The sequence below is a fragment of the Lipotes vexillifer genome, unplaced genomic scaffold (genome assembly GCF_000442215.2).
Source record: "Lipotes vexillifer unplaced genomic scaffold, Lipotes_vexillifer_v1.1 scaffold258, whole genome shotgun sequence".
NCBI lineage: Eukaryota > Metazoa > Chordata > Mammalia > Artiodactyla > Lipotidae > Lipotes > Lipotes vexillifer.
The window spans coordinates 1,000,706-1,014,818 of record NW_006793735.1 but is presented as its reverse complement, the minus strand read 5'-3'; the positions used below and the strand labels follow the sequence as shown (position 1 = coordinate 1,014,818).

The following is a 14,113-nucleotide window of genomic DNA, read 5'->3' as shown; positions in this document are numbered from 1 at the left end:
AAAAGCACAACCACTTGTAGAAGATGCACGCACATGACAGTGTATGCCAGACACGTGAACTAACTATTGGACATGATTGGACACGCGAATGCATGTTTGAATCTTTTAAAGTTCGCAAGTTGAGGGTTCGTATGTAGGGGACTTACTGTATTGTTTCAGTTTCCAGCCAAGTGTATAGGCTATCCACTAAATTTTAAAAAATAAAAATGTTAAAAAGTAAACATCTTAAAATTAGTTTCCAAGGAGAATGCTTTTTAAAACCCACTAGCGTAATGTGAATTATCATTTATATCAGAAAAATGGGGGGGGATATATTTACATAATTACTTGTAGAAGCATAGAACATCTCTGAAGAGGAAAATTGGCGGCTAGGGACACAGGTAGGAGAGAGACATTTCTTTTTGTACATTTTTTTTTTTTTTTTTTTTGCGGTACGCGGGCCTCTGACTATTGTGGCCTCTCCCGTTGCGGAGCACAGGCTCCGGACGCACAGGCTCAGCGGCCATGGCTCACGGGGCATGTGGGATCTTCCTGGACCGGGGCACGAACCCATGTCCCCTGCATCGGCAGGCGGACTCTCAACCACTGCGCCACCAGGGAAGCCCTCTTTTTGTACATTTTGATTTATATATATATATATATATATATATATGTAATAAAACTTTACTGAAAGTGTAGAGGAAGTAGAAAGAAAAACGTATCTTAGGAAGTAGGAACAGCATGCTTGGTAGTTTCAAATTCTGACTCTTTCAATAGCTGTGTGATATTGGGCAACGTGCTGACACTCTGGGCCTCTTATGCAAAACCCTCATGAGGATGTTGTGTAGATTACATGGAAAATATTATATATAAAGCATGTTTCCTATGATAGCATGTATTAGGAGGTCAGTAATTTATAGTCATTATTATCATATGGCAGATGAAATTCTTCTGATTCCAAAATGGTTTCAGTTGTTCTAATGAAGCAATACAGGAGCATGAACTTTGGACTCCATTCGCCGTTGCTCCCTGGGCTGTGTAACAGTCCCATAACATGGGGTTGGCACTGTCCTAGATCAGCAGGATGCCCATGAGTTGTCCCAAAGCAACCCAAGGCAGCATAGTACGCCTTTATGGCACCAATCAATTAAATGCTGACATCGTTTACTCGTTGTGATATCTCACAAGAGCTATATCAAATGAACGAAGAGATTTTAAAGTGATAATGAAATAGTAAAGACATAAAATCCAGAGAGCATCTAGCACTTCATCTGATTTACTTCTTTGTCTTTTCAGGATCACATTGTTAATACTATAACAAACCAACTGTTGTGTTATAAAGGTACCAGCTATGATCAAATATAATTTCATTTGCTTCTTTGTATATCTAGGTCATATTATTTGAAATGGTTAGCAGATCTCTTACTATTCTAATGGCAAACAGGTGAATCTGACTGGTAATATGTCTACTGGTAAAAAATTCTGGACTCCAGATATTCATTCTTTATCTCAGTAGTGCTTGCATGAGTGTTTTATTTTGGGGATTTCTATAAAAAGAGGAGGGTACTTACGATGACTCTTTAAATACACACATATCCACACAAAAATGTTTACATTGAAAGTTCTTTTGCATAATTGCTAATGTCATGTATTTTGCAGCACGAAATAATTCTAAACGTACATAAATTTTTGTGTTATTCTTAACAGATGATAATCCCTTGAATGTGTTTCCTAACTTGCATTAATAACAGTTGCAATTCTCTTTTTCAACTCTAAACTTGTTAAAGGCTAAGACAGAGGACAAGAGCAGTAACATTTTGTAATGACTGCTCTGATCTGAATTCTGACAGAGCTGGTAAAAAGAAGGAGCGGGGATGCAGCATCACACGCTTTCTGGTGCAGTGTTACAATAACAGAAGACCAGCGACCCAGCGAGGCAAAACCGAGGGTTGCACCGAGTACACAGGAAATTCTTGGTGCTCAGAGATTACAAAGGATTTCTGAAAGGGCATTTATTTCTATAGATCTGGATTCAGAGTCAACCACTGAGCATCTACTGTGTGTAGATGTTTACATACATGTTACTTCAATATCTTTTATTTTTAGGATGACATACAGAATATGCTGGCTCAGGCGGGAAGATTGCAAGCATTGATTGCTTTGGTATATTATGCCCTTGAGAACTGACATACAGACAATAACCTTGAGTTGTTGTTGTTGTTTGATCTGACTAGCTATCAGTAACAATAACGTAGGCTGAGTCAAGACTTTAGAGAAAATATAGGCTATAGAGGAGAAATATTAATGCAAAAAAAGCTCTCATATATTTTATACTTTGTAAAATAGATTCTGCTGGGTCAGTATTTTTCTTTTAATGTATATTCCACCAGTTTTCTAATTATGGAAGAATGGAAGAAAACAAGCTGCCATGGTATAAGTCTTGCCTCAAAGGAAACAATGTCATTATTACCGAGGAAGTACACAGTTCCCTTAGGATGCTGAATAGGTTTCCTTTCTCAAAAGTCCCTTCCTCCAGCAATTTAGTGCATTAGGGCCAATAATTTTATTGCTCTATTACATTTTTTGCTGATTAAAATTTATGAAAGGCTTACATGTGCCCTTTTATCTGCACTAATGCGATTAATCCTGACATCAAATGTACTCTGAAGTTCATTTCATTTGAAGTATATGTCAAGTGGTTTATAAAGCAATGTGTCCACTGATACATCAAGAGAAAAAGCTGACCTGAAATTACGAATGGTCTGTTTTCTTTTTTTTTAAAAGTGAGGTATAGTTGATTTACAGTATTATCAATATATTAGTTTCAGGTGTTCAAAATAGTGATTCAAAACATTTTTATAGACTGTAGTCCATTTAAAGTTACTGTAAAACGTTGGCTACATTCATTGTGCTGATCTGTTTTCTAGTATCTTTCCAAATTATCAAATGAAGCAAAACACTTTAAGTAAAAACATCTAACCATGACTTTTCAGTATTCTCTCAAGCTGTCTCTTTGTGCTGTCAGACTGAAGAGTCCTCAGCACTCCAGTGTGCTCTCTGAGGGAGAGGACAGTCACAGAATCTCAGGCCTCCCTGGAGGCTAGGGGTGTGGTCCTTATTAACCCTGCAGAACTGTTTTGTTTTCTGATGCACTCTGAACTAGTGGGACAAATATTTCACTCTTTTTCAACCCAGATGGTATCTTATTTCCATGGGAGATGTTAGAGATAGTACTGATGAGAGATATCAATATATATAATCTATTTATTTATTTATTTATTTATTTATTTTACGGTACGCGGGCCTCTCACTGCTGTGGCCTCTCCCGTTGCGGAGCACAGGCTCCGGACGCGCAGGCTCAGCGGCCACGGCTCACGGGCCCAGCCGCTCCGCGGCACATGGGATCCTCCCAGACCGGGGCACGAACCCGTGTCCCCTGCATCGTTAGGCGGACTCTCAACCACTGCGCCACCAGGGAAGCCCTATATAATCTATTTAAATTGCTATGTATGAATTACTATGTGTTTAAATGGTAAATTGATAAAAATGGATTATTGCGTATTATAAACAAAAATAGTATCTCTTCAATATTTAACTATTGCCAAAGTAATAGTTTTTATATTTTATTCATTTTGCATCTCATCAGCTTTATTAGTCTAACACAACATAAAAACATAGAGTGGAAATAGAATTATTTGGGGGATTTGCTATGTATCCACAGTGAGAGCTGTAATCATGGGACCCACAGTTAACATAGAGTACTTGGTGCACTGTGGTAGATGTGTTACATGCACTGTCTCTGGGGTCAGTAAACTCTTTCTATAAGGGATCCAATAGTAAATACATCCTCCAGCTTAGTGTGCCACATGGCCTCTGTAGTAAAACTCAAGTCTGCCCTTACAGAGCAAAAGCAGCCATAAATGTGTTCCAGTAAAACTTAGTTTATTATCACAGAAATGTGAATTTCATATATCACAAAATGTTTTTCTTAAAAATATTTTTAAAAAATTTTTAACGCAATAATCATTCTTAGCTCACTGGCCATACAAAAACAAAGCGGTGAACTATCTATAGTCAATATCTTGTAATAACTTACAATGGAAGAGAATGTAAAAAAAGAATATATATATATATTTGTATATACATGTGTAACTTAATCACTTTGCTGTACACCTGAAACTAACACAACATTGTAAATCAACTATATTTCAAAACAATTTTTTTGTAAAAAATTAAAATTAAAAACAACAACAACAAAAAACCACACACACACAAAAGCAGGCTGGATTTGGCTCTGGGGCCATAGTTTGCTGACTTATGCATTATCTCATTGGGTAAACAGAATTTCTAAATGATCAGGGATACTGAGATTATACTGCTAAGTGAACAGGAAAGGGTTTTCTCACTAGCCTTGTTCCCCACCCTTCTATCACTTTCTGCCGCGCTGCTGGCACTGAGACTGATGGGGTTTTATTCAATTGTTCTTAAGGTTAAGAACTACCTATATGTCTAGACTCTAGACAAACCAATTTAAGAATGGCTATCCAGGCGCATCCCGCGGGCAGCAAGACCCAACGCAGCCATAAATAAATAAATTTATTTAAAAAAAAAAACTAATGGCTCTCAACCCACAAGGGTATACAACCGATTTAGGAGTTTTAGTTGGAGGGACATGATCATGATTTGGGCGTTTTTATAGACCAGGCTGCCTGCAGTGTGGCCAAGAGGCAAGCGACAAGCTGTTGCAGTAATCCAGGGGAGAGATAACGGTCATCTGGACTGGGCTGGTAGACATAGGGGACTAAGCAGACCGTCCTGAGATGTATTTAGGACTAGGTGCTTGCTTGGATGAGGATTGATTACATTGCTTTGTACCTGTCTCACAGGATAAAAGAAACTGATGACACTTAAAAAAAATTTTTTTTAAGTGCTACCTAAATTTAGCTGGGATTGTTTATCATCTCCTTCTTCTTTTAATTATTAATAACCTTTGTTAAAATTTCTGGGTCCTATTGATTTGTACGATTCATTGGTGCCTCCTACCCCAAAGTGGAGCATAACATTTAATTTTTTCAACGTAAGTTAGTTGAAAATACTTTTTCAGAAAAAAAAAAAAACCGTCATTCACTACAATCCAGAACCGTCGGAACTATTGCGTGGGGACACCTCAAATTCCAGATGTTTTCCAGAGGTTTACCTCGCTCTACCGGATTGCCATCGCTCCTCCGCGCCCAGCCACACCCCTAGGCCCGCCCCCGACTCTTGCCTTCGGCCTTCCTCCTCCCTCTCCTGCTCCCTCCGCCCCACTTTCCCGCCCACTAGGAAAGCCCCGCCCCCCAAGTTCCGCAACCCAACTCCTTCCCTCCTTCCGTCGCTTTCGCCTCTCCCCGCCCCCGTGGATGCCTTCGATTGGCTAAACTGGCTGTGCCGCGGCAGGGATGCAGCACAGCCTCATTCTTATTGGCTGAAGGGTAGTCGGGCCTCTCGTGATTGGCTGATAAGGGGGAGACAGCAAGTGTGACTGCGCGCCGGGGTGGACGCCGCTTTGTTGCCTGAGGGGGGCGGCAGTGGAAGTTAAGGGAGTCGGGGATCAACGCTTCTCCGGACCTGCAGTTGCGGCCGTTGCAGTCACTTCACCGGCTGGCCTTTAGCGTAGGAGTCGCGTCGATAGCAGCCATGAGCGGCGGGGTGTACGGGGGAGGTGAGTGAGTGCGGCCGATGGAGAGAGCGCGCCTTTTTAGCGCGTGGGGTTTGTAACCGCCGCCCCCAGCCCTCCCCTCTCCTCCCCGGCGGCCCTTCCGGTCTCCCAGTCTCTGGACCCCGGCCTCCCCGCCCCATCTCCGCCCCGCGCTCTGCCCGCCCCTGGAGCCCACCCGGCTCAGCGAGCGCCTCAGGCGCCCGGAGTCGCCGCCCCCTGCGGCTCCTGCCAGCTTCGGCCCGCGGAGGAGCCGGCTTTCGAGGGTGCGCGCCGCCCCGGGGCTGGGCGGGCAGCTCTTCTCGGGGGCCCGGCCCGGCGAGCCGTGGCTGGGGTGACCGGCCCCGGGGTCCCCTCTCTCACAGCCGGCTCTGTCGGCGTGTGTGCGCTCGCATGTTCTTAAACTTGGGAGGTCCTGGCAGTTCGCCGGCGCGGACGGAAGGTTTCCGCGGCATCCCGGAGATGGCAGAGCGAGTCCTGAGGAGTGGAACTGATTGAAGGAGTGGCGGTCACTCAGGACGCAGCCTCCTCTGCGTCCGCGCCCCGAGCTCACTCTTCCTCACACCTTTCAGTGACTTTTGCCTATTTATTGACTGTGGATGCTCCGGAGTTACCTGTGGGCAGGTCTGCTCCGGCTTAATTTAGGAACACATGTAATTGAAGGATGGTTACGGTTGGGTGGGCTGCGGTGTAGTGAACGATTACCACGGGCCTGGGGACTACACAGACCGGGGTTAGAATATCAGGCTCACCATTTAGTAAGCTCATTGGCCTTGGGCAAGTTACTTAACTTTTCCCAACTTCAGGCTCCTCTTTTGTGGAATGATGGTTCCTACCCATTGGGGTGGTTGTGAAGGTAAGTGGGATAATGCTACACTTGCTGCTCAAAGTATGATCCAAGGATCGGCAGCCTCAGCATCACCTGCAAGCTCGTTAGAAATGCAGACTCTTAAGCCCCACTCCAAATCTACTGAGTCAGAGCCTCCGTTTTTGCAAGATACCTAGATGAAGCACTGATGTGTATGATTCATGCTTTGTGTTGTGTTTGATGAGTTAGAGAAGAAAGAGGCAAACCCAAAGTGTTGCTTTTGTTATTGTTGCTTTCTGAAGCGGATGACAGTTTATAGGTAGATGAAAATAAGGTTTTCAAAGGTTTTAGTAGTTTTGGAGGAAGTTTGGGTCCCCACGCAGGTGACACGCTGACCCTCACCCTCTCCTTCTCCATATATGCTTTTGGTTTTGATTTCTCAAATGTGAGAGTCAGTAGTTTTCCACTTTTACTTTGGAGAAAGCCTAGTGGATCTTCATGATTTACTTCTTCCCCTCTGAAGATGTAATCCTGACAGAAAGACTTGATCTATGTGCCTTTGCCATATGGAGGCTGCTGACTCTTTTGACTTTCAGGTTCACTGATCCAAGAACCTAAAGGCTGTCCACTGAGTATTTCCTTACAAGGCATTGTTTAATGTGACTAACGTAGAAATGGATACTAATAATGCCAACAGTTAACATTTATTGAGTGTATACAGTGCATACCAAGAACTGTTCCAGAGGCTTTTCATGCATTGTGTTTAATACATGCATTAGGTCAGTTAATCCACAAGAACCACTGGAGGTGGTACTACTTATCCCCATATTATTAAAGGAGAAAATGAGGTGTAGAAGAGGTTAACCAGCCCAGAGTTACATAACTTTCTAGTAAGTGGGGAGCAGGAAAAGAAAAGGCATTTCAGTAAAACCCTTCCCCATAAAAAAATAAAAAGATTTTGGTTGTTTCTCCATAAGCCATTTTTCAGGTATGGAACTACAGCATATTCATGTATGGTTTAGGTATTCAGAATAAACATCCTGTTTCTCATTTGCTTATGTAGAGGATTATATCTTAAAGCCTATTTCACATATAAAGTATATAAAACTCACAAAAATAAGTGTATGATTTTGTGTTTGAGCTACTACTGTATGGCCAGTATTTATAGTGGGTCACATTTTCCAAAGGGTTTACCGTGAAAGGGTTTCCAAATTCTGAGAATCAAGAGTCTTCAAATTAAAATTCTACTATTGATTTGTTAGATGTTTCTTTTCACACAAAAAAATTTTGAGTGCTGCTATGTACCAATAGCTTCTGCCTTCAAGAAACTCGCAGTCTTGTAGGTGAGTCAGTCAAATAAATAGACACCATATTTAATTTATTTTTAGTTGTACATTCCACCCCAGACACACACACACACACACACACACACACACACACACACACACACACATTTAAAGAGCTGAAGTTGGAATATTATTGATGGCGTGGCAGAGCTTAATTGGCAGCATGTTTTTCTCCTAGTGGTGCGTGAGCTAATGGTGCAGCTTATAGTTTATAGTGTCTTATATGGATGATAAATTCAGTGAAGTATGTTCAATAATGACAATATATAGAAGATACAAAGGTAGCCAGACAAAAAAGTTATTAACTCAATGTGGAAGAGTCAAGGGACTTTACAAAGGAGGTTATGAGGATGATGAAAGAAGAATAGAGAGGGACAGCATATGCAGAGTAGATGATGTGTTTAGGAGACAACATAATCTTCAGTAATGGTAGTGTATGAGGTGGGAGGAGACTGCTGCCAGATTATGCTAGGTCTTGAATATCACCTGGGTAGAATAATTTGAATTTTATCTTGGGATGATGGAAAACCACTGAATGATTCTCCCTTTTCTTGTCATTGAAGGATTTATGTACCAAAATGTTCAGTTACAGTTTTGAAAGATAACAGTGCAGCAGTTTGAAAGGTGGATTGAGACAGTAAAGATGGAAGCACAATACCTGTAGGGAGTTGTAATTCCTGGTTGAGATAAGAGCTTGACTCAAGGCAGTGGCAATGGTATTAAAGAAGAAGGGATTTGAGAAATATTTAGCAGAGATATTTGTCAGAACTTGATGAGGGATATGAAATATGAAGGTGTTCAGGAAGATTTTTGCCTCTGATGACTGGAGCCACTAACTGTGATAAGCACAGCTGAGATTAGATTAGGCAGGATGGGGACAAGGAGACAGTGCTTCAGGTATGTTGAATTTGAGGTACCCATGGGACATCAGGTGGAAGCAGTGTACAGTAAGAAGTTTGAGGTCTGGATGAAGGTGAGGGCTTGAGAGAGAGATTTGAGATTGGAAGTACCACTGTTTAGGTAGAAATTGAGGCTGTAAGAGTGGAGCAGGTTACCTAAGAAAGGGTAAGTTAGAGGAGGGGACTGCTAACATGGAGTCCTTAGCCTCCCTAAAGAGTCCATGGATATAACTAACTGACTCTCACGTTGCGGAGCACAGGCTCCTGATGCGCAGGCTCAGCGGCCATGGCTCACGGGCCTAGCCGCTCCGCGGCATGTGGGATCTTCCCGGACCGGGGCACGAACCCGTGCCCCCTGCATCAGCAGGCAGACTCTGAACCACTGCGCCACCGGGGAAGCCTTAACTAACTGAATTTTATTCTAATTAGTTTCTTTTATAGTCTATTTGGAAACATTCTAAGAAGACATAAGTGTCCTAAGCTGTCTGTATTAGTTTTCTAGGGCTACCATAACAAAGTACCACAGACTGGGTGACTTAAACAACAAAAATTAATTTTTTCACAGTTCTGGAGGCTAGAAGTCTGAGATCAGGTGTTGACAGGGTTGTTTTCTTTGGAGGCCTTTCTGCTTGGCTTTCAATGGCCGTCTTCTCCCTGTGTCTTCACATGGTCTTCCCTCTGTACATATCTGTGTCCAAATTTCTTCTTCATGTAAGGATATCAGTCATTGCATTAGGGCCCACCCTAATGATCTCATTTTAATTTAATCATCTCTTTAAAGACGTTATCTCCAAACACAGTCACGTTCTAAGTTACTTGGGGTTAAGACTTCAACATATGAATTTCAGCCTCGAACATTGTCAAAGGGGTCCATGGAACAGAAAAGGTTAAAAGCCCTGGTGCAAGGCAAAAGGTTAATCCTTGAGAACAGGAGTGGAAATTTTTGGTTAACCAAGCAATTAATTCATTTATTTAGGATATTTCTTTACCCAACATTCTGGTTAATCAAAGTGTTAGAGTTTACCAATTCATGTCATTGGTATACAATACTTACTGTTTGTACCTGAGTTTACATGCTGTGGTGAAAATAAATGCAGTGTTCTGCTTTTAAGGACCTTTCCTTTCAGACAAAATAATTTGGATCAGAGATTGTATAGAGAAAAGTTGATTACTTTGGGAAATGTAACAAATACAGAAACTTCCTTTCAAACATAGGTGGTTTTTCATTTTATTTCAATAAAAATGAGATCACTATTCTGTAAGGACACCATCTCTCAACTGTGATAATTGTAGTGTAATAATTGATCTTTATTTTTTAAATTTTTTTTTTAGTTTTTGAAATACTTTAAAGGATAAAGTATAAGTTTATATATGATACTTCTGTACTCACTACTGAGATTAAATAAATGTAATGTTTTGTCAAATTTGTCTCAGATATTTTACAAAATAAAATTGATATTGTTGAAATCAACAATATAGATAAAATCTATATTGTTGATATAGATTTCTCTTCTCTGCCTCCTTAGAGGTTACCAGTAACCTGAAGTTGGTATGTAGTATTCCCCAACCCTATGCGTATTTTTATACTTTTATTAAGTGAGTGAATCCATAATGAATTAAGTAGTATCAAAATATGTGTGCATAGTAACTAGCTTTTTAAACTAATTCTTTTGAGATTTATCCATGTTAATACATGTAGATGTAGACAATTTTTAACTGCTATGTAGTATTTCACTCTATGAATAAACTAGTTTATTTTCCTACTGAGAGACCATTTAATCTTCCTACCTTTTCTTGTGGCACGCAGTGTGATGATAATAATTATGATGGCAGCTACCACTTATTGTGCTTACTATGTACCAGGTACTGTTCTAACTGCTTCCATCCTTCTAGCATCCTGCAAGATAGGGACTATTATGCACATTTTACATATGAGAAAAGTGAGGCAGAGAGGTTAATAAATCACCTGAGGTCACATAGCCAGTGAACATTCTTTTACATGTTTCCTTGTGATATACGTGAGAGAGTTTCTCTAGAGAAGACATAAGTGTAATTTCTATGTATGCACATTTTCAACTTTAGTAGATATGACTAAATTGCCCATAGTGGTTGTATCAGTTTACAACTTTTTTTTTTTTGCGGCGCGTGAGCTTCTCTCTAGTTGTGGTGTGCGGGTTCCAGAGCGCGGGTTCCAGGGCTCTCTAGCTGGCGGCACACAGGCTCTCTAGTTGAGGCGCATGGGCTCAGTAGTTGTGACACGTGGGCTTAGTTGCCCCACGGCATGTGGGATCTTAGTTCCCTGATCAAGGATTGAACCTGCATCCCCTGCATTGGAAGGCGGATTCTTTACCACTGGACCACCAGGGAAGTCCCAGTTTACAACTTTACTAGCAAATGTGTAAGAGCTCCTCTTTTTCTACATCTTTGACAAGACTTGGTCTTATCAGCCTTACTAATTTTTGTCAATTTAATTGCGCTAAGTAGTATTTCTTTATTATTTTTAATGACTGAGTGAAAAAAATTCTTCTTTGAAAAACCAGTGCCTAGAAAACCCAAGTGCTTTGTTTTAGGAGGCGTGCTGTTTTGGGTGAAGTATTTTTAAAGTGTAATTAGAGGCTTTTCTCTGAATTTGAATATGAAAAAATATACTAGCTTTCTCTCTCAGTATTAAACTTTTATCTCCTACAAATCTGGAAATGTGCAAACTTTAATGATACCTTCATTTTAATGATTTTTACCTGGCCTATATTATTGTACCTTAAATTCTTATTCTTTAGGTTCCTTATTTTTCTTGGGGTTTTGCTAAGTTTCTTCCCTAATTGCATGAAATATCATGTTGATTAATGTATGAAAAAAATGGTATACCTTAGTGTACTGGATAGCTTTCCTTTGCCCCTCCAGATCCACTTTCCACCCATTTCCACCCTCTCTGTGCCCTTAAAGACTGACCGTTGTAGACTACATCAGTGGACTCTCTTGGCCTCTGGTTTGGCCAATGGCAGGGTAACCATACTTCCTGCTTTGTGTCTCTTGTCCTGGTATAATTATTAATAGGGGCTCCTATCACATTCAGTAGTGGCTCAGTTTGGGTGAGAAATTATAAGATCACCCTAACCAGTGGGGAGAGAGGTTGGCAAATGTATTAGTCTGGTTCCTTTTCCTCAGGGTCAGCCAAGGCTGATTCCATCCCTCAAATGAAGATCACAGCTCCTGTCTGATGCCCTCCCAATACAAATCTCTCTCCGGGTTCTGGTAACAGTTCCTTCCCTGTGTTTCTTCAGTTCTAAGTGTGGCAACAGATTTCTGTTATTACTAGTCCTAGGGTACCATACTGTCCTTTCTGGTTTTCCTATATTTTGCCTGTATTTTTGTAAGTAGACCCTTTAATAAGTAAACTCTCCTTAAATTACCTAATTTTAGTGTACCACCTCTTTCCTGATTGAACCTCTACTGATATACTGTGTATGACTTGTTATATTTTAATTAAGTGATCTTTAAGGTGTATTTAAAACTAGGTTCAAGCTAGTAATAATATGAATATAAGCACATTAAGTACTCTTAATTTTCACATGATACTTGTAAGTCATTAATGTTAATTATCTTTTCATCTTTTCAGATGAAGTTGGAGCCCTTGTTTTTGATATTGGATCCTATACTGTGAGAGCTGGATATGCTGGTGAGGACTGTCCCAAGGTAAGTGGAATGGTAGAGTTAATTGGATATGCAAAAGCCATTCATGTAGAGTTAAATTCATGCGGAAATTCTGACTCAAATATGGTAAAAGACATTAGTTGGTGGAAATGACTTCTTGGTAAAAGCAGGTAAAATTTGTAAATAATGTTTTTGACTCTTACAGGTGGATTTCCCTACCGCTATTGGTATGGTGGTAGAAAGAGATGATGGAAGTACATTGATGGAAATAGATGGTGATAAAGGCAAACAAGGCGGTCCCACCTATTACATAGATACTAATGCCCTGCGTGTTCCGAGGGAGAATACAGAGGCCATTTCACCACTGAAAAATGGGATGGGTACGATGTTTTTTTCTATGGATTTGATTCTAAATGTAGAGTATGCATAGTATATTTTAGATATAAACCAATGGCTTCTTAAAAGTTGAACATCAGCTATTTTTTTTGTTGTTTTTATTCCGTAAACTGATGTTCCAGGCACTGAGAATACAAAGATGCATAAAACGTGTTTCTTTTCCTCAAGAAACTCATAGGTGGAGGAGATAGATGTGTGTATGTGTGTGTGTGTGTGTGTGTGTGTGTATACACACACACACACACACACATATATATAGGATAAGTGCTGTAATATAACTATGTTTGATAAGCAGTGGGATTAGAGAGGGGAGGTATTTAACTCTATCATTGGGGGTCAGAGATGGTTTTCACAAAGGAGGTAACTTTTGTACTGAATCCTGATCACTGAATAAGAATTAGCCTGACTGACAAGGCTGGGTAAATTAGAGCAACCAGCATGTGTGAAGAGATGGTGTTGTGGAAGAAACTTCCATGTTTAGAAGTGTCATCAATTAAGTATGGCTGTAACAGTAGGTACATTATGGCCAATTGCAGGAAAGGTAGGCAGAGAGCAATCATAAAAGGGCTTGTAATGCCAGGAGTATATTAAGCTGGTAACTGAAAGGTAACTCCAAAGGAATTTAAACAGCATTTTATATATAAATGCTCATATATGCCAGCTGGAAAGATTAGTCTAACAGTCCTGTGTAGGCTGGATTGGAGGGAGAGACTAGAGATAGGAAGATCAGTTAGGGAGGTGAGTCCAAATGAGAAACGAAGAGGGTTAAGATTTTAATACTGATGGCAAAGATCCTGAGGTGGCTGTCAGAGATATCCAAGACAAATGGTACTAAGTGTTTAAAGAGTTGAGAAAGTTTCCTAGATTTTTGATTGGAGTCACTGAATGGGGGGTACCATGCATTGAGGTAGGAATAGCAGGGGAAGGAGCAAGTTTTATGGTCTTAAAAAGCAAGTGTAAGACCCAAGATCACTCTCACGTCCAGTTATTCAATAGAAAGACTCACAGGACTCAGCATGTCAGTGTACTCACAGTTAAGGTTTATTATGCTGAAAGAATACAAAGCAGAACTGACAGAGAAAAAAGGGGCATGTAGTGAAGTCCAGAGGAAACCAGTGCAAGCTTCTAAGAGCTTACAGTGAAGTCATAAGGATGTGCTTAATCCCTCCAGTAACCAGGAACATGTGTGTGTGGTCTACTAGTAGAGCTCATTAAAGACTCAGTACCCTACTTCACACTCACAGGATGGCTATTATAAAGACAGACAATAGCAAGTGTGATGAGGATATAGAGAAACTGAAACCTCCATATCTATTTCTGGGAGAGAACAAAAAATGGT

At 40.7% G+C, this 14,113-nt stretch overlaps 1 protein-coding gene across 4 annotated transcripts in view; it reads left to right on the top strand.

Annotated features, from left to right (window-relative positions):
- The first annotated feature begins 5,488 nt into the window (after positions 1–5,488).
- Positions 5,489–14,113, top strand: part of ACTL6A (actin like 6A) — a 27,377-nt gene continuing 18,752 nt past the window's right edge. Inside the window, exons 1-4 of one of the 4 annotated variants that reach the window (XM_007466697.1) lie at positions 5,522–5,728; positions 6,157–6,158; positions 12,344–12,420; positions 12,584–12,758. In XM_007466697.1, the coding sequence (XP_007466759.1) occupies positions 12,608–12,758 (151 nt within the window). In that variant the 5' untranslated portion in view covers positions 5,522–5,728; positions 6,157–6,158; positions 12,344–12,420; positions 12,584–12,607. Of the gene's footprint in view, positions 5,729–6,156; positions 6,159–10,538; positions 10,681–12,343; positions 12,421–12,583; positions 12,759–14,113 lie in introns of those variants that run through there. The other 3 variants (XM_007466696.1, XM_007466695.1, XM_007466694.1) reach the window with 3 other exon arrangements.